Source organism: Crotalus tigris, unplaced genomic scaffold, assembly GCF_016545835.1.
Source record: "Crotalus tigris isolate CLP2741 ecotype Arizona unplaced genomic scaffold, ASM1654583v1 scf7180000018354.2857554, whole genome shotgun sequence".
NCBI classification, from domain to species: domain Eukaryota; kingdom Metazoa; phylum Chordata; class Lepidosauria; order Squamata; family Viperidae; genus Crotalus; species Crotalus tigris.
In genome coordinates this window covers 2464854-2485379 of record NW_024096961.1, presented here as the reverse complement: position 1 = coordinate 2485379, position 20526 = coordinate 2464854, and the positions used below count along the sequence as shown (strand labels likewise).

Here is a 20526-nt window from a genome sequence, read left to right as displayed (position 1 = left end):
CACTCCCGCACAGAACTCTTTCCAAGCACTTTCCTACAGGCTGTTAAAATATTCTCCTACAAAAAGACAAGGGAACACTTCGTTTTTCAGGCCTCCTTCCCCCAAAAGATGAAGCAACTAGGAGATCAAAAAAGCCGATAATCATTTATGCATATAGGCCAGTGATGGCAAACTTTTTAGAGACCAAGTGCCCAAAAACTGGGCCCCGCTCCACCACCACCCGCCCCACCCCCACTCTCCCCCCCATCCCCCGCCCTGCCTGCCCACAGGACTACTCACCGCCTCCAGGGCCCGCCGCAGATCGCCCAGGCAGCTCAGCAGCGCTATGGCGGCTACACCCTCTGCCCGCACCCTGCAGCATCAACCGCATGATGGGGTGTGAGGGCAGAGTCTTGTCTATGCTGCCTGGCTGCCATGTTCTTGGCTGCGCTGCTCCATGTGGGCCACGTGTGGGGCGACTCTCCTTCGGGGGGCTGCTGGCGAGGAGGGGGTCATGGGGGAAGGCAAGGCTGGGGCAACGGCACGTGTGCCCACAGACAGGGCTCCGAGTGCCGCCTCTGGCACCCATGCCATAGGTTCGCTACCATTGATATAGGCCTTTCCCCAGCAGCTTCGTTCTTTTAAAACTGTAAGAGTGCCGAAAATTATATAGTTTATTCCAAAGATATGCAAAGTCACAGCCAGCTTCTACCTGGAAGGTAACTAGTATAAAATTGTGCAAACGCTGGTAAGATGAAATGCATCCAGATAATCTGACCGTGAGCTTTAAAAATTGCAGAGAGCCCAAGGATGGGATTACTTCTGAGTAAACACCAGGAAAAATAACCTTCCAAGAGTAAAGCAGTATGGCTGAAATTTCATATATTGGCCAAACCAGCTTCCCACTCCACCCAGAAAAGTTTGGAAGAATTGAAAAATTATTTACTCCCAAAGGAGAACAGAACAGAAATCTTCAATTTCCCTTGGAAATGGGCTTTTCAACAAATGAAAAACCAAATGAAAATAAAAAAAGTTATCAAAATGTTTCCCCTTGCAAATTCAACAGCATAGTTTCAATAAGTACAGATTACAGAATCAAGTTGATTTCATTTTTAAAAAACACAATTATATTACAATTGGAGAAAAATCCAAGAATACCTTGGATATCCAAGAAAACAAACCAATGGCTCACTTGATTCATTCGTTCATTCATTCATTCATTCATTCATTCTCATTTGAAGCACAATGACCAGACTCAAATTATCTTGCTTTGTACACATTATGCAAAAACCCAGCTCCCTGGGAAAGATTCTGATGTTGGGAGAGGTAGAAGGAAAGGAAAGAAAAGCAGCAAAGTCGATGGACTCAATTACGGTAGCAAGAAATTGGAGGAGACTTGAAAAAAACAGATTAGGGATAAATTAGAGATATTCAAAAGGAAACTGACTTCCTTTATTTTTCCTTGAAGATGTTTCACTTCTCATCCGAGAAGCTTCTTCAGTTCTGACTGAATGAAGGATTTATATTTCTATTTTCCACCATTCAGTCAGAACTGAAGAAGCTTCTTGGATGAGAAGCGAAATATCTTCAAGGAAAAACAAAATTGCCTCTTGAAAAAGCACCTTTGGGACAACCACGACTGAGAATCTGCATAGACCTCATCATGGAGAAAATCTATGCTAGGAGGCAAAAACTACGTGATGGCACATAATCAAATAATTACCATATATGCCGGTGTATAAGACGACTTCCGGAAGCGCTAAACTCGGCGCCAAAGACGGGGGTCGTCTTATACGCCGAGTCGTCTTATACGCTGGAAATACTGGTAGTTTCCGGTGTATAAGACAACGTTCTAGAAATGCAGCTCGGCGATAAAGACAGGGATCGTCTTATACGCCAGGTCGCCTAATACGCCGGCATATACGGTATATTAAATTGTTACTAGCCTATGAGGAATGGCTAGGTAAGGATTGTGTAGCAGTATCTGGTGCATACATACATATAGATGCAGAGATTTTCTTCCTCAAGCAATCCATCTGTTTAATTCAAATCCAGAATAACATCAGCCTGGTAAGTTTGGGTTTATCATCCAAGGAAAGGCAGGATTTTTTGTCCAAGAAATTGTCTCCTTTCTAACTTTTTATCAGTAAACATAATACTGCACATACACAAATGGGCAACTTTGCAAGATACTTGTGTAATGCAACGAAGTCTGGTTTGTTGGGGGGGGTTTTGTGGATGTAATGGCATTATTTGGGTTCAGGAAAAGGATAATTGGATCAAACTGTTTAAGAACCACTGATCTAGGATAATAACATCAAAATTTCATTGGAAATACTCTTTAAAAAAGAATGCCTTAATGCCCATGCCAGTGACCGTGCTAAATCAGATAATCTTACTCTCCGTTGTACAAATAAATTAATGAAAGTATGCTTCGGTACTAATAATATCTATATGAAAGACTCACAATGATAATTGGTTATATTTCATGTGTAAGTTGTTTTTGTACATCAACTGGAATCTGTCCATCTGGGCTAAAAATTCTGTTACTAAACAGCATAAATAAATTATATGTTTATGGGTCGTTATATGATACCTACAGAACAACATTTGTACTTGTCAATATTGTCTTGGTTTATTCAGTTAATAAATAATGTAATAGCATATTTAATGTTAGCTAAGCATGCATGCATATCTTTTCAAACAAGAACTATTTGAAAGATCAAAGAGAAAAATGAAACTGCGTTCACGGCCTATGAATGGCCTCTGTTTTGATAGGCCAAGACAATTATCAAACCTCACTAAGCTAAACCAAAAGCTTAAAGCTTAAAGCTTTAACACTTTGTTTCAAACAGATTAATCACTGCAATGGCCTATGGCACGGTCTGTATTCTTAACAGCTTTAAAAAATAAATTAATAAAGGTTAGTAGCCAACAAAACATTTTAGCCTCCTGGAGGCTTGTAAAGAAGCAATAAAACATTCTATAATATCTTCCCTGTCATTTAGATGTCCTCACAAACGAAAACTATCCTGTCTTAATTCAGAGGAGAGGAAGCCTGGATTTCCATTTTAGTTTCCCCAGGAACAATTTCTTCTCCTAATTGTTCCAGCTTTCTTTCCATCTTCCTTCCCTTCAATGTATCTCAAACCCCTCCTCATACCATGAGTGAATTCAGAGCACTCACTTGTGGTGTTCGCAGCCTCATATAGAAAGGCTACAAGACAATACAGGCAGTCCTTGATTATCTTCTTTATTTTATTATTTTATTTTTGTATTTATTTAATTTCTGTAGCCGACATCTCAATCCAACTGTTTTAGCAAACCACAGTTGGGACCAGCAACTTGGCCGTTAAGTGAAGCAGCCTTTAAGTGAAATCACAACTGTGTTTATGATCTTACTTCAGCTTTCCTTCACTTTGCAAACCTGCAAAGGTTGTAAATGCAAGGATTGTTCATAAAAATACTTTTTTCATCAGGGTCATCATTTTGAAGGGTTGCAAGACTTCCAGGGACAACAAGGGCAGACTGAACATGGCTCTGCCTTTTGCCGTTTTAGCTCCTCAGAATTCTGAAGATGTACGTAACAGGAGATAACAGAACAAATTGATTTTATTGGATTAAAACTGAGACTAACTTGAATGTGGATTTAGTGTTTTAAAAATATGCTCAATTACAAAAATGACATGGAAAAAGATGCCAGGGTGGATTTACAAATGGAATCAGCTGGTATCTTTATAATTAAAGGAGACATAGAAATAATAAATTAGAAGAGTGACTTGGAAATCTTAGATTTACAAAAGGAATGTGTGAAATAAAGGAAACTGTTTCTGAGAGGAGATAAATTACTCAAATTGTTCCTAAAAGGAGATAGAGAGAAAATGATAAGAAATCAGCTTGTGGGATACCGCTGGACAGGCTTAAAAATTAACCTTTTTAAAAGTAAACAGAAGGACTGCAAAGTGAATCTATTTGATCAGGGTTAAAATATATATGCTGTGGTTCCTGGCAGCTATTAATGGGATTTCTTTTGGGCCAGGTGAATGACAAGCTTTAAAAATCTGTTTATAAATGGGAAGATATTTCTTTTGCTTTATTTCCTTGAGAAAGTGATAAGTTTAGATTACAAAATAGGTATTTTTTTTATTAAAGTTAAAAAGTATTTGTTAACATTTTGGCTAGCTCTTAATAGACTTTTACTGATTGGAACTGAATGAGGTTTTATCATTTGATTGTCAATAAAGGATGAGATATGGGAAGAAGGGATTTTGTATTGAAATACTAGAGAAGGTGTTAAGTTATTGAAAATGTTTATACTTGTCGGGGAGAGTCCTCTTTTATGTCATATTTTCCTTTTTTTTTTCTTTCCTTTTTTATTTTCCTTAGTTTGTATTAGTGTTTTATCTATGTACTTGTAAATCTTATTAAAATTATTGTTAAAAATAAGTCACTTAACAAAGCAGTTGCTAAATGAGGACTACCCATATTTCCTAGAAGCCATATGGTATGGTTGAACAAAAAAAAAATGCTTATCACACACTTAAAGGGAGGAAGATTTTCCATGCTCACTGCCAGCAGTGAGTAAGAAAACTCAATGGGAAAGTGAAAAGGAAGTCAGAAGTTGTTCCTGCTTCCAATGATATTTTTGCTTCCCTGTAATCTTTCTGTTTCTCTGTCGCAAATGGAAAAATCTCTGAAACGATGACACAATGGGTCACAGGTTGTCTGGTCTAGATTAAAATCCATCTCATACATTATTGCAACAATTGAGACTTAACCCAGTTCATCGTTGTGCTACATATATAGTGATGCTCAATACAAACATACTTCCTGCCTACATATTTATATAAGAAGTATTATTGGCTACATACAGAATAATGAGAGAGTATTCTTCAAAGTATTATAGATTAGTGTTTTATAGGGCATTGAACTAAATATATACAAAACTGGCAATCACCCAAAAACACATTATGGCAAACTCTTAGCAGTTTTTCTCATTATACTTACCGTAAATGCCGGCGTATAAGGCGACTTCCGCAAGCGCTGAAATCGGCGCCAAAGACGGGGGTCATCTTATACGCCGAGTCGTCTTATACGCCGGAAATACTGGTAGTTTCCGGCGTATAAGACGACGTTCTAGGAATACGGCCCAGCTATAAAGACGGGGGTCGTCTTATACGCCGGGTCACCTTGTACGCCGGCATTTAGTAAGACAGTGCCATACTGTGGACGGTCCTGTTTCCAGGCTGTTACACTCCGCAGTCTCTTGCAGGTACAGTAAGCATGTTTTCTGACCCAGTTTCCTTACCAATCTCTACTTAGCAGTATGCTAAAGATGCTTCTAGCATGCCAATCGGGGGCTGCAGCCTGCAGTGCAGTTCACTGTAGCACATCCACAGTTCTGACTTGTTAAAAAAACAATCAGTGGAAAAGTACAGGATCTGCTATGTCTGTTTGAGTGAAAGCCACTTTCATAAATCTGTTTCATATGCCTTTTCATGTTTGTGCTCTCAGCAAACAGAAAGGGTTTTTAAAGCTATGTTGTGATGAAGAGTCTGTTAAGAAGGAATTCAGGTTTCTCTCTTCATTGATAGTGAAAAGAAGAATTCCATAAGTCCATAATGGATATAGAAAGTCTACATACACCTGTTAAAATACCAGGTTTTTGAGATGTAAAAAAAAAAATCAGACTAAGATAAATCACTTCAGAATGTTTCCCATCTTTAATATAACATATAAACTGTACAATTCAATTGAAAAACATCTTTTATAAAGGAAAAATAACAATTAAAATCTAGAATGATGTGGCTGCATAAATGTTCATACCCCCTTTTATGTACGAATGTGACAGTGTTCAGAATTAACAGAATCACATTCAAACTGATGGTAAATAGTAGTCAGTACACATCTGCCATAAGTTAAACTGACTCTGATCAAGTCCATATGAAATTCAGTTGTCTTCTAAATTCAGGGTCTTCTAAACCAGTGTTTCTCAACCTTGACAATTTTAAGGCATGTGGACTTCAACTCCACATGCCTTAAAATTGTCAAGGTTGAGAAACACTGTTCTAAACTAATGTTTATCTAATATGCTGAGACTGCAGTCCATCATAAGGATGAACAAACAAGGGCACGACAGAGACTGTAATTTTGAAATTGAGTCAGAGGAACCCTTTTGGAGGGGGGTGTCATAACTTCAAATGGTCCTTAACTCGAGGAGTATCTGAATAGTTGTAATTAATATACTAAAATAACAAACAAGTAACTTCAAACAAAATTCAGCACTTTTTAGAACACAAACACATGCAAATGTCTTGCTGAACATTTGTATTTCTGTTCATTAGAAAAGAGGCTTTTCTTTCCCTGGCTGTTTTTCAGAGAGAGTACTTCTACAATTAACTTTAGTATGAAATCCAGCATATTAGGGTGGTAATAATGAATGGAGATTATTAAAGCCAGCCTTTCACAATTCAAATATTTTGTGCAAAATAACTTATCTATATTCTACAAAGAATTGTCTACAAAAGTGCGTATTAGAGACTTTTGTGTTGTAAAAAAGCAAGTATAGGGAAAGCTGCAATCAAACTATTTATTAAAAGAGCAGTATAGAGAACCACATTTGGATTGTCTTTCAGTTTTCACAAATTAAATAATTGGCAGAATATTAGATATAATAAGTAAATGCATGCAATATTGATTCAATGGATTGAGACAGTACAGCATCCCTTGTGCCAGAGGCACCATTCAAATTAAGAAAAGAAGGCATCGTTTTTCCTTACCTCAGATGCACCAGAGAGTTTGGGCACTGTAGCAGGAGCAAAAGAGGACTCTTTCAAATGATGCTCTATTGATCTCTTTCTGTCCTGGCTCTCTCTTTCGCACGGCATCTCACTTCTTCCAAGTTGACCATAGTCTCCTCTACCCCAGGTGAAGACTTTCTCTGTCTCTAGATATCAGTGACATAATTGCAGTGTTAGTTCTTGAATTGGCAATTAGATAAAAACATAATAAAATTATTAAGCTGGACAAGATTGGAATGCATCACATTAAGCTTTCCTTTTCATTAAATATTTATTTTTCTTCAGTTTACATATTTTGCACACAATTGATTCATAAATAGCACTAAATATGAATGGGATTGCATGGTTTTGGCAGTAGAGTTTCTATGAATTCAACCATGGTGATTTGTTGAGCATGATTTCTTTTGTTTGTTATATTCATATTCTATATTCTATATCTAGGCAAAAATGAGAGACAGACGGGGGGGGGAGAGAAAGTACCCTCCTAGCAGAACATTTCTGCCTTAGTACAAAGTGTGAACTTAGTTTATTAGAATTTAGTCCAACAAGTTTAGCAAGTTTAGAAATCCACCCTAAACTGAAATATAAAAACATGTGTATGTTCAAGTAACATGTACATATCACTTTTAAGATGAAAAGATGTCCATACCCAAAGCTACTACCCAAAATTTGTGACACTAATAGAGACTTGCTTCCCAGTTTTTTTGACCTGACAATCTATCTGTCATTTCAGCCCTCCAGAATCATCAGGAGCAAATCTCAGGTTTGTGAATATTTTAGCTTACTTCTCACCAATTTTCTCCTAATCTCCTGTGAGAGGAAATGAGTCAAGAAACTCTCCTACATATGGATGAAATACTCAATTAACATTTTTTCCAATTCTACCTGGAAGTCACAAATTGGCCACATTAGCCATAGCTTTGTCCTATTTAAAATTCATGATACAACTTTTCCCTTGAAACTTGTAATAGTAATAACTAAATACTGACTGCAAATCTAATTTTAGTGATTTTATTATAAACATATCTGACATAATTCCATAACAAAATTAATTGCAGCTCTCCAAATACAAGTCAAATCTTGATTTCTAGTTTAACAGAGCTTAAAAAGAACAAGACCTGAGACATGATTTATATCAGTGGTTCTCAACCTGTGGGTCGGGACCCCATTTGGGGTCGAATGACCATTTCACGGGGGTCGCCAAACAAGGCTGTCCGCCATTTTTTCCCCTTTTCTTTGGCCACGCCCCTAGCACCCGGTGATGTATAAGTGGTTGGGGGTCACCACAACATGGGGAACTGTATTATGGGGTCGTGGCATTAGAAAGGTTGAGAACCACTGATTTATATTTAACTAAAGATATATGAACTAGTGAAATCACCTCTTGGATACCCCAGCTTTGTTTCCATTACTAAACTAAACTAATTTTAGATTCTTTGATCTACCACTGGCAAAAAAAATGACTACTGAGATTTTATATGAAGAAAGCAAGTTGTTCTATTTACAAAGCAAGTTGGTTCTATCTGTATTCTTATTTTACATTGTGAACGGTTTCTTAGTTACACATGACTGTTCCTTGCTATTATTATTTAGCTTACATTAGCATTAATCCATTCCATGAGCAAGGTAGCTGCTCCCTGAGCAATAAACGGAAATCCCTCTTATGTTTAGAAGGCGAGTACCCATTCTTAATTTACACTGATTAATAACTTGCACTTGCATATTACAATTGTTTTTATTTCTACCTCCATTGCTACTTCATCTTGTTTCACAGTGTACCATTATCATTCTTTTATTACATTTCACATTAGGAATTGAATAGTTTATTTTATCTCATGGGCTTTGGCCCCTTTTATAATTAAGCAAGGGAGTCCTCCTTTTTCTTAATACACATATAGCTAAGAAGAGGATTGTGACTAGCTACAGCCACAAATTCTGCCTCCATATTATCTAAAAGAGTCTATACATCTTATCCACAATGTCAGGGATTCTGCCAATTTAATTGCATACTAAATATATATTAGAGCCTGTTTCAAGCTTCCAGAAGAGAATTATGCAAGTTGGCTGTGTCCTTTCAATCCCCAAACCATGTTAGCTAGCATGGCTTGAAGCTGGATTCTGCATGTATTCACAGGAGGTTTCTGCACAATCAAGGCTCTTTTTAATCACTTACAGATTTGATTTACATTCTTATATATTTCAAGTTTTATATAAAGTACCTACTACAACTCAAAGTAAAAGGGATATTTCTGGAGATTCCATGGACATGTAGAAATATTTAAAAGTAGATATTAATGGTGCCTGCAAGAGGATAGCTGTCACAATCAAATATCAGAATCTTTTTCCAAATTTAACTAAACTCTAACTCAACCAGAATACTATCTTAATTCAAACATTTTACACAATTATTTTTCAATTCATATTTCACTGCATATTCAAGACCCAAAAATATCAGAGAATGTTCTTATACCTGAACATGGCAAAATAGCTGATATTCTTTTAGAAGTTGTTGGACTTCAGCTTCAACTTTGTCCTTAGTTGATTTTCTGTATCACCTAATCAGTACATTGCATCTTATTACTCACTGCATGAAAAGTCTAAATTAGACCAGATACCTTTTTGCCTCTATGTCAGGGCTCTTCAAACTTGGCCCTTTTATGACTTGTGGACTTCAACTCCCAGAATTCCTCAGCCAGCCTGGCTGAGGAATTCTGGGAATTGAAGTCCACAAGTCATAAAAGGGTCAAGTTTGAAGAGCCCTGCTCTATGTTTTCAGTGTCTGCTGAGTTTTTTCACCACTACAACTTCAGCTTATCAACCCTGAATACTTAAGATTTATATGATGACATAAAACATAACATTTGCCATGTAATTGGCAAATTTTACCTTGAAGGTATCAAAAACAATCAAGATTAATTTATTCAGCTTAACATTTGACAAAGCTATTTGAGACAGCAGCAATGATCATAAACAGAAAAATTCAATACACTAAGTAATTCTTTGGACAACATATTTATTGTTATAAAGCACATACTTACATACAGACGTACATACATATGAACATCCAACTGTAATTACTGCCTGTGCTCAGTCACTCATTAGATGTATTTTGTACTAGAGTGAGACATACTAAATTCTATACGCATGCCACTAGATGTTAAGTCTTCACTATCTGTGCTGTTCAATATTTGAGAAAATATTATACAAAGATAATACTTTTATTATTCTTCTATGTTTAGTATTATTCTAATATATATAATATATAATACTAAAATATTTAATTATTTAGTCCTTTTACTATGCAATACTAATTAAGTATTATTCTCCTAAATTAATTTGGACAACCTGAAACTCTCTTTTGGATTCCAACCATTACAGCTGCTTTTTATTAGCCATGTTGTATGGAGACAGATGGCAGTTTAAATCCAAACATCTCTGACAGAATGAAGAAGGTAAATATTGACTGCCATCCTGTTGGGTTACTGCTCAGTCATACAAACTGTAATTGTGGTTGATAACTTGAATCTGAAAAAAGAACAGATAAAGGGCTTCATAGACAGTCGTGGGAGGGAGGGGCTGAAATAACTTAAGAATCTAGAAAGGAAGACTTAAGGGAAAAAAGATAGTGGCTAGGAATGAAAAATCGTATTACACTATTACAAGTGGCTGAAGAGATACATGTCCCAGAATCATTCATGATGAAGGACACCATAAGATCGCTATGCAAAGAGGACAACACAGTGTGAGATCTATCTACCCTCCACAGATATCCAGAGGGAGAACAACAGACACTAGAAAAAAAAAATAGAATCAAGTTTTGCTCAGCGTAAGAGTTTGCCAGTTAAGTGAAGCATTCAATTAAGTATTTGGGGAATTTAGTAGCAGTTACATTATATGATAATGACATTATTATTTTAGCAGTAACAGTAGTAGCACAGAAAGAGACAATCACTGAACTGTGGAATAAATTAGGTCATAAAATAAGTTGCACTTTCCCTTGCCTTTTCTTTATTGTACAAAACTGCTTTAATTGGTTTTAAGAGTCAAATGTTGTTAATTGTGTATGCTGCCCAGAGTCACATGCAAATCACATGGAAGGAAGGAAGGAAGGAAGGAAGGAAGGAAGGAAGGAAGGAAGGAAGGAAGGAAGGAAGGAAGGAAGGAAGGAAGGATTTATTAAAATATTAAACTACTGTGAGAAATCTCACCTTCTTTCTGCCACTGACCTAAAATGCACATTCACATGTATTTGGCAAGAGCTGTAAAAAAAGGAACTATTTACACTTACACCTTTTGTGGCCTACATTTAAAATAGAAATACCATGCTCTTTCTAAAGGTCCTACCAAAAGAATAAATTAGTTACAAACTATTCCACAAAACTGACCTGAATTACAAGTTATATGCTGTTAACAATTACAGCTAGAAAGTCAGTACAGAGAGTTTAAACATGTTTAATGAATGCATTTGAAAGGAACCCAGGAAATCCTTGACAGCCCCATACTCTCTATTTTACGTAGCCTAAGATGTTTGCAGCACTTCTGAGATTCAGACTAGTCACAGAATAGTCCTAATAACAGTTTACTTGAATTGTTACTCAAAATATAATAAACTTCCTAACTAAGACAGCACTTCTATCATAAGGCACTACATGCTATAACAGCATGTAAACCATCAGCAAACCTAAATGTTCAAGTCCACATGGGTTTGTAAGTCAATCTTTCTCTCCTCTCTTTTTTCAGTTATTTTCTAAAAATGCTCCTGGTCCATATGAGAAATGGGGCTCAGAGGCATTTTTGGGAATAGAGATAATGCCTCAGGCTAATGTATTGCTTTGTGGCATACTACTTTTCTTTCTTTTTTTTAATTGAGTGACTCAAAAACATAAAAAATAAAGCAAAGAATTTGGAAGTACCAAGGAATGAATACCATTGTGTCTTGCACAAAGGATGAGGTGTATAAGTTGCAGCACAAAATATTCATTCAAACCTATACCCAAGAATCTAGTCAACTAACAGTCAGCACTAAATTGGTGTTAGATAATGGACAATAGAATTAAAGGGGGGCTGGACATGGACTGTTTGTGGCAACATAAGGAATCTAAGCTGATAATACATTTAACTCTACATCCCATTCTCTTACACATTGTCCCCATATCCCACACTGCAAATCTTTGATTTGATCCTTTCACAACAACCTATACAATGGATTGCACAAAGCACAGCCAGCAAATGAAGGATGCTTGACTCCAACATCATCTTCTATCAGAGCAAGAAATTCCAGGGCCAGGTTACTTGCAGAACCACCTTTGCCTGAAGGTATTTATTTATCCTACTATGTTAGATAGGATGCGTATACACCAAATCCCCTTCCTTAAAATACTGCCACCTGATGGAACCGCAAAGCCATGTCTTCTCAGTGATGGCTCCAGCTCTTTGAAACAGCCTCCCATTGAGATCAAAGGGCTCTCTCCTCTTTTAACCTTCCAAAAAGCTATGAAGATCTGGCTCTTTTATCAAGCATTGGGCTAGGATGGGGATTGAGTGTATGGTTACTTGGTTTGATACCTGGAGGGAAAGGGTACCTTTCTTTTTAACTATGGTTTATGGTTTGTTGTAAACTACTGAAGTTGTTGCATGAAAAACACAGCAATATAAGTCCTATACTGTAAGCAAGCAAGCAAATGAATAAATAAGACAAAGATGCATTGAGTAATACGGTCCCAGTAAATTGACAGGTTTCCATCTCATGTATGGACTAGTTATTTAAAAGTATTGAAAATATTTATTACTTTTTTATCTCACCAGGGGTTATTTATATTTTAGGCTTATAAAAATTCTAGATTAGATAGAATTTGACTCCAAGTCTCCCTAATTTAAAACTTTAACCATAAGACAACACAATAAAACTTTAACCATAAGACAATTCAGTGGTGAAAAAAGTAAGGTTCTACATTTAGGCAAGAAAAACCAAATGTACAGGTATAGTATAAGGGGTACCTTGCTCAATAGTAGTAACTGTGAGAGGGATCTCGGAGTCCTAGTGGACAATCATTTAAATATGAGCCAGCAGTGTGCTGCAGCTGCCAAAAAAGACAACACAGTGCTAGGCTGCATTAACAGAGGGATAGAATCAAGATCACATGAAGTATTAATACCTCTTTACAATGCCTTGGTAAGGCCATACTTGGAATACTGCATCCAGTTTTGGTCACCACGATGTAAAAAAGATGTTGAGACTCTAGAAAGAGTACAGAGAAGAGCAACAAAGATGATTAGGAGACTGGAGGCTAAAATATATAAGGAACGGTTGCTGGAATTGGGAATGTCTAGTTTAATCAAGAGAAGGAAGAGGGGCAACATGATAGCAATGTTCCAATATCTCAGGGGCTGCCACAAAGAAGAGGGAGTCAAGCTATTTTCCAAAGCGCCTGAAGGCAGGACAAGAAGCAATGGGTGGAAACTAACCAAAGAGAGAAGCAACCTAGAACTAAGGAGAAACTTCCTGACAGTTAGAACAATTAACCAGTGGAACAACCTGCCTCCAGAAGTGGTGAATGCTCCAACACTGGAAGTTTTTAAGAAGAAACTGGACAGCCATTTGTCCGAAATGGTATAGGGTTTCCTGCCTGAGCAGGGGGTTAGACTAGATGACCTCTAAGGTCCCTTCCAACTTTATCATCATCATCATTATTATTATTATTACAACACTATTTTTAAAGGTTTTTCCACTAAAAAAACCCAAAGAGCACTAAATGTAAGATTGATCCTTTCAAAATTCTCACATCCCTCCAGTTATCATTTTGCTCATTAACCATCTTCCTAGTATTTTCTGACATCCTGTTGCCACTTATGGGAGAGAAGACATAAAATAAATGATGAGGTCTTCCAAGATTTCACATGTTATTTTGCCAGCACTAACTTATCTATCATTTCTTTCCACCGATTCTTGGATCACCGATTCTTCATATTTCACCTAGCAGCTCACACAGAACCAAACTGCTCAGGAACAACAAAGGTCTTCTAGGATACATTCATCAAGCAAAATAAATCCCATTTAGAACTTCTCTAAGACATTGCAGTGTGCCTCTATAATACTACACATGAAAAGAGCTGTTTTTCAGAAGCTTTTAGTGCAAGACCCCCATCCACAACAAAAGCCTACTGGGTGGGACAACATTTTTCCTTTTTGCCACAGGACCTATCTGGAGCTACCCAGCTCAGCTTATAATTCTATGGTATATCCCTTCTCTAGGTCTTTGGTATAACTGGAGTTGGACAGGGAGGGGAAATGACAGTGTAAGCATTTTTTTTCATTTCCTTTAATCCATTTTCATAAGAAAGTATGTGTATATCTTTAATGTACTGAGAATTATTTTCCCGTTTTAAAAATGCATAACAAACAGATCTGTGGATTTATTCAGAACACAAAGATAAATAAACTCCCTTAATTAAGGCTCCCTGTTATTGGCTACCAGCATAAGAAGGAAGGCAGTGATTCTGAATCCAGGATGACTCACCTTTTAAAGACTTAAGACTTTGTTATCTCTTTTCTTTTTCAACACATTTTTGCTATATTTAGAACTTCCTTTAGTCAAACCATCTCAATGAGATTCTTACATAACCTAATTTACCTCTGCAACATTATGGAATCTAGTCCCATTCTCACAAAAATATCAATTATAAAAAGAGTGACTTTCAGTTGTGGATTTACATTCTGCAATTCCTCTTAATAAGACTGCAAGAATGAGCTTTACACATTATTGCTTTCACTCCCAAATCCTCAGAAGCAACAAGGCATGCAAGCAAGCAAGAAAAAGATCCATTAACATGAGTCCTGACTTATGGGATAGATGATATTTGCAAAACTTTTGCCAATTTCACCTTTGTCTGGTCTGCTAAACTGAAGCCCCAATGCAATCAAACTATTATTTTCCTTACAGAACTCATGATCTCACTAATGAAGAAATGGAGCCATAGTATCTTATTTAAAGATAAACTATATATTGTATCTAAGCCAAAAATTAAACAGCTACTGTGGAAAGCTACAATGAATAGCATTTCTGTTGATATTGATGGCATAGTAGGAACAGAATTACAGACCTACTATTAGAGTAGTATAAAATCCTCATAAGTCTTATAATGCACCATTTGGATTAATTAAATGTTAGGGTTACATACAGACAGAAGAGTGTTAGTAGTATATACATGGCTATTCTCCTATCAAATCGTTGTCTGAAATTGTAGTCTAAGATGTTGGCATCTGTTGCATTCTGAGTTACAAACTTCTAACAGTAGCACTGAGAATATATTTTAATTTAGGGAATATATTTTATATATTTGGACATATAGTATATTTTATTTTGCATAGCAAAGCAAAGTTGCAATTATCTTTGCAAAGATGAATAATATTGTAATACCTCAGAGAAGGAAAGAGGAGAAAGGGAACACAAAAGACTAATTTACAGCTTAGCATGAAGACCAATCAGTACAATAAAATCAAACATTTTTCTGACACAGTATCCTGCCATGTCTTCCACACATCTTAGTCTAAAATCCCTTTTAAGATCCATACAAATATTATTTTCAATTAAATAGATGTTGTATTTTAGATACAGCTTTTTAGATTATACCTGATTGCACCACCAAGTGTGTCCAACCACTCCAAATTCTTCTAATTTTTTCACCCTCAAAATAGTAAGCTTCAATTTTCTGAGGTTCCAAAACAACAGAGTCTTTGCTTAATAGTTGCTTGTGCTTATTGTTTCCCCAAACATATAAATCTCCATCATCTTAAAAAGAGAGAAAGAATAAAATAGCAAGGAAAACATTTTCTGTATTATTTCTTAAGGACACAGATATAGTGATTAAATGTCATTGCTCTATGCACAAATAGTAAAGATCTTAACTTTAAAAAGAAGCTACAATTCAGAAATGCCAAAGCACAAGAAATAATGCATAAGTCACATTGTATGCAATTAGCCATAGTTGCCATAGTTGCAAATTAAATTTCTCCAAAATTTGTAATATATAAACCAAATCATCCCCATGCAAACAAGTGCATCCAGGACATACAAATACATGACCCTGACAACATCAATGCACAATACGTACACACAACGCAAGCATAATAAATATTCCTTTGTCAGCTCTTCATAAGGAAAAAAACATACTGACTAAAAGTTTTTGTATTATCAGAAAAAAAAACATTTATCTTAACAAATCTTAACAAACGACAGATGAAAACAAACTAGGCCACTCAAAAGATGGAGCTGAGAAGACCTATTAGATACAGTGAAAAGAAAAATTAAATACAAGGTTTACCCTTTGTCTTTATTGACGGAATCTTGGCAAGGGTTTTTTCAAAAGTACTTTGCCACAGCCTTCTTCCCAAGTCTGAGAGAAAGTGACTGTGCCAAAATCACTCAGCTGGCTTCATCACTAAGCAGAACTAGAAACCTAAGGTCTCCCAGTTTCCAACTTAGTGCTTTTAACCACCACATCAATCTATTTATTCTCAGCAGTTGCCAAAATTCTTTGGGCTTTAATTTCCTGACTTTTTTTTTCAATACATTTCATTTATTCTCAGTTCTTGGATTTTATTCCAAGCTTATCTAAGTGGTTCAGTTCTGCTTATGAGGATGAAACATGAAAACAGCTAACAAAAATACAGACATAAATCCACAAGTCAAAGTCACAAAAACCATATGAAGGACATTTGAGCTAGTGTTTCAAAGTGGGAGAAGGAAATAGCTGCTTTGAAAACTGAAACACATAAATCATACATTCAGACACTCCTAAGGAAACTTGAACTAATATCAGAAACAGAATGTTTTGTATGGTTAAGCCAAGCCAAAGGAATAGGTGCAGACAAGGAAACATACCAGTGAGTGACACAACATGATGTGAGCCAGAAGCTACACTCCTCACTTTGACATTTTCAAAACCTAGGAGAGGTTATGTCATGAGTTAAAGAGAGAAAATTCCTTTCACAGAGGTTTTTTGTGTTGCGGAATGTCACAAACAAAACTAAAGCTAAAAAATAAAAAGTGTCAGATATATAGAAATCATTGCTGTACAGGTCATGTTGGGTTACTACACTGCAAATAAATTTTAATAGATCAAGGGTCACTTTGATATGGCTGAATATTCTTTAAAAATGCAAGCATACAGATTTACAAATGAAATTAATTTTCAAGAACCACAACTTGGCTTAGGTAGCCTGAGTTGCTACAGGAGTTTGAACTAAATAAACGTTGCTATTATGAAAACTATTGAAAATAAAATGAATAGCAATAATGAGGTTTGAGAATGTCTTTCCTTGAACTATAATGCCTAGATTCTCAGGTTTCCTATAGGAAAAACAAAGCCTTAGATCATGTAGAACACAATATGAGACAAAATATGAACCTCTGTCTAAAGCAGTGGTTCTCAACCTTTTTATACCGGCAACCCCGGTCATAAGGATGCGCTGTGCACGCGCGGGGCGCCACGCATGCGCGGCAGCGCCCCATGCGCGGCATGTGTGCGGTGGCGCCATGCGCGCCGTGTGCGCGGTGGCGCCATGTGCGGCACGCATGTGTGGCGGCGCCCCATGCGTGGCGCACATGTGTGGCCCAGCCCCATGTGCGGCACACATATGCGGCGGCTCCCTTATGCATGGCCCCATGCACGGTGCACATGTGCGGGGGGCACCCCCATGTGCAGCCCCATGCATGGCACACATGCGCGGCACGGCGCACATGCGTGGTGCCGCCAGCTGAGAAAAAAATGGCGGATCGCGTTGTTTGGCGACTCCGTGAAATGGTCGTTCGACCCCAAATGGGGTCACGACCCACAGGTTGAGAACCGCTGGTCTAAAGTGTTGCTCTCCTTAATAGAGAAAAATGAGTCCTAGGTATCTTTGTCAGCTATAAGTTAAATGTGAGCCACTATCATGATGCAGCTGTTAAAAAGGCAATTACTATCTTTGAAAATATTAATATGCTTTGAAAAATTTATATCCTGCCCATCTCACTCTGCAAAATGGCTCTGGGCGGTATATGTGCACAAAAGCCCCAAACATGCATCAATACCATGTATAGCTTTAAACAAAAACAAACCTGGTACTTTGCAAGGTTCCTTTGCCCTCAAGAAGGAAGGAATATTTTTTTCTTGGCACATTCGCTTTGCTTGAGATGCCATACCAATTCCCCATTGAAATACAGAACCATTTTCTGCTCACACAAAAGGAAAATAAATTGTCAAGATTAAAAACAATTCCCCTGATAAAAGCTTGATGAAATACATCAGTGTGTCTTACTGATAGCAGCTTAACAGTTCGCATTTAGCACATAAAATGTAAAACATAATTTAGTTGTACACACAGTCCCTGGGTTACGATCATATGTTCAGCACTGCTATATTCCACCACCACCTTCCTACTGCCACCGCCGTCCCCAATGGACCTTCTTCCTTGTTCTCCTCAATGCTGCCATCTTCTTTTTCTTCCTAGAAGAACTAGAAGACTAGAAGACCTCCAAGGTCCCTTCCAGCTCTATTCTATTCTATTCTATTCCTCCTTTTCTTCAGCATTCACCTCGCTTCCCCTGTGCTGGGTTCATCAACGTCAGTCAGCCTCAGGCCCCATGACAGTGGTGGGCCTTCCCCTGCCCCTTGCTACTGCTCCACCCCTCACTGCCATCTCTGATCCCAGCAAAGACACCATAGGCCTTGGAGCTTGCCAGTGTCAGCAAGCCCAGTGCAGGGGAGGTAAGACAATGTCGAGGAAAAAGAAGACAATAATAGTACGGAGGAAGAAACAGGGAGGAAAGTCCACTGAAGGTCATGGTGGCAGAGGAAAGCCAACAGCAGAATACAGCAATGTCTTCCTCTCAGCCATGCTATACAGGGCAGGCAAAACGACAAATAGCAATAGCACTTAGACTTATATACTGCTTTACAGTGCTTTACAGCCCTCTCTAAGCATTTTACAGTCAGAATATTGCTCCCAACAATCTGGGTCCTCATTTTACCAATCTTGGAAGATAGGAAGCTGAGTCAACCTTGAGACAGTGAGAATAGAATTCATGAACTGCTGGCAGCTGGCAGTCAGCAGAAGTAGCCTGCAGTACTGCATTCTAACCACTGCGCCACCATGGTCAAATGAGTTGTGGGAAATAGGCAGTGGGGATGCTGAAGCAGATACAATTCATTCAGACCAATAAAATCAAGTTAGCCTCTTCTGGCTCGGTGATCCCTTGAAAGCATCCCTTGCCTGTGAAAAATCAAGGCTCAGGGCTGGGAAGAACCAAGACGGGAATAGCTTTGATCAGGGTGGAAAGCTGTCCGAGAATAGGGGTGTGATCGGAAACTTTCTCTGCTGGTTTCTGGTAAGCAGTCACTGGGAAAGCTGGCAGGTCACCTAACCACCACAATCAGAACTGCCTGAACTACTGTTGCTAAGTGTGTGATGTTTCACTCAATAACTACTTCACTGCATAACATACATTCATATCCCAATTAGGATTGTAACCCAGGGATTACCTGTAATATTTTCAAGATCCCTAATATGCTACACCTTCAACCAGTGAGAGGCACTTTGTGCACCTATTTTTAGAATGAGTTCCATACCATCCCAGTTAATGCCAGAAGAAACAATATAATATTGATTTCCAGGGCTTTATTGAATGAAAGTTATTAAGCAATTTATATGGGTCAAATGGCTGAAGGTAAAAGACCAAAATTATCCTAATTATAAATTCTTTTTAAAAGTCTTCCAAACCACTTTGATTAAGTGATCCGTGAAAGTTAAATAATCATCACAAAATATATTCCATAAAATACCTGATTTATATTAGCCTGTCACTGAATATTGAATCAATGAATTATTTCTTAAATACTTCATGTCTTTTCTAGCAAATTCACAGAGCAATTTCAGCTGCAAAATTAAACTCTTCTGATCGGGCACAGTATTATATCTTTATTGTTGTTAATTTCACCGTAAAGGTGTAACTCACCAATCACAGCAACAGCATGCCTGAGTCCAGCAGCAACATTTATTACTTTATCCTGTAAAGACTATGAGAGAAGTGAGAGGATTGGGAGAGGCTTTTAAGGAAATGTATATCATAAAAGATAGTAATCCTATTGAATTAGATACTTGATTTTTCAAATGGCTTTACAAACAGGAAGCATGAAGACATGGTACAATATCCTCAAAACCTACAGCAAAAATTTGCGGCAACTTCTAAAACAAAGGATTTCATTTTTACAAAACTGCTTTTTTTCTTCTCTCTGATGGGGTGATTAACAAGCTTTGGTGGGAAAAGCACCAAAGACCTTGTTCTGTTTTAGAATCAGAGACATCGAAGCAAGGCAGGAGTAACAAAACACAACTTCTTTATTGAGATCACAAACAGAACAGCAAACAAAATGGCGCTGGCTCTTTTATACTTTCCTTGCAGGGACAGCATCAGCCTATCAATGTAAGGATAGTCTCCCACCTTGCACATGCTCACAAGGCTGGAGATAGCCTGTCTGGTCCCGAGCAATCACATGGTCTACCCGGGCCTTCTGCAGCCTCCTGAGCCTGCTGAGTCATTCAGCAGGCCCTGGACATAACAGATCTCTTACCTTAATCATTGCAGGAATAGCGCATCTGCCTGAAATATCAGGAATTCCCAATTGTCCAAAGGAATTAGATCCACAGGAGAATACTTGGCCATTTCCTGAAAGACAGAGCAGCACTTTTGAACACTTTTATTGTCTA

The 20526-nt window shown here is 37.6% G+C and overlaps 1 protein-coding gene across 4 annotated transcripts in view; it reads right to left on the bottom strand.

Moving 5' to 3' along the window:
* SERGEF (secretion regulating guanine nucleotide exchange factor) overlaps positions 1-20526 on the bottom strand; it is a 77465-nt gene that overhangs the window by 46102 nt on the left and 10837 nt on the right. Inside the window, exons 4-12 of one of the 4 annotated variants that reach the window (XR_005557603.1) lie at positions 20391-20485; positions 19775-19835; positions 17879-17992; positions 16661-16723; positions 15410-15568; positions 12935-13017; positions 10988-11038; positions 10125-10304; positions 6791-6925 (exon numbers count right to left, since the gene is read on the bottom strand). Coding sequence is in view for 3 of the 4 variants with exons in the window: in XM_039350807.1 (XP_039206741.1) it covers positions 6759-6925; positions 15410-15568; positions 16661-16723; positions 17879-17992; positions 19775-19835; positions 20391-20485 (659 nt within the window). In the remaining variant the exon portion in view is untranslated. Of the gene's footprint in view, positions 1-6758; positions 6926-9775; positions 10305-10987; positions 11039-12934; positions 13018-15409; positions 15569-16660; positions 16724-17878; positions 17993-19774; positions 19836-20390; positions 20486-20526 lie in introns of those variants that run through there. The other 3 variants (XM_039350810.1, XM_039350807.1, XM_039350809.1) reach the window with 3 other exon arrangements.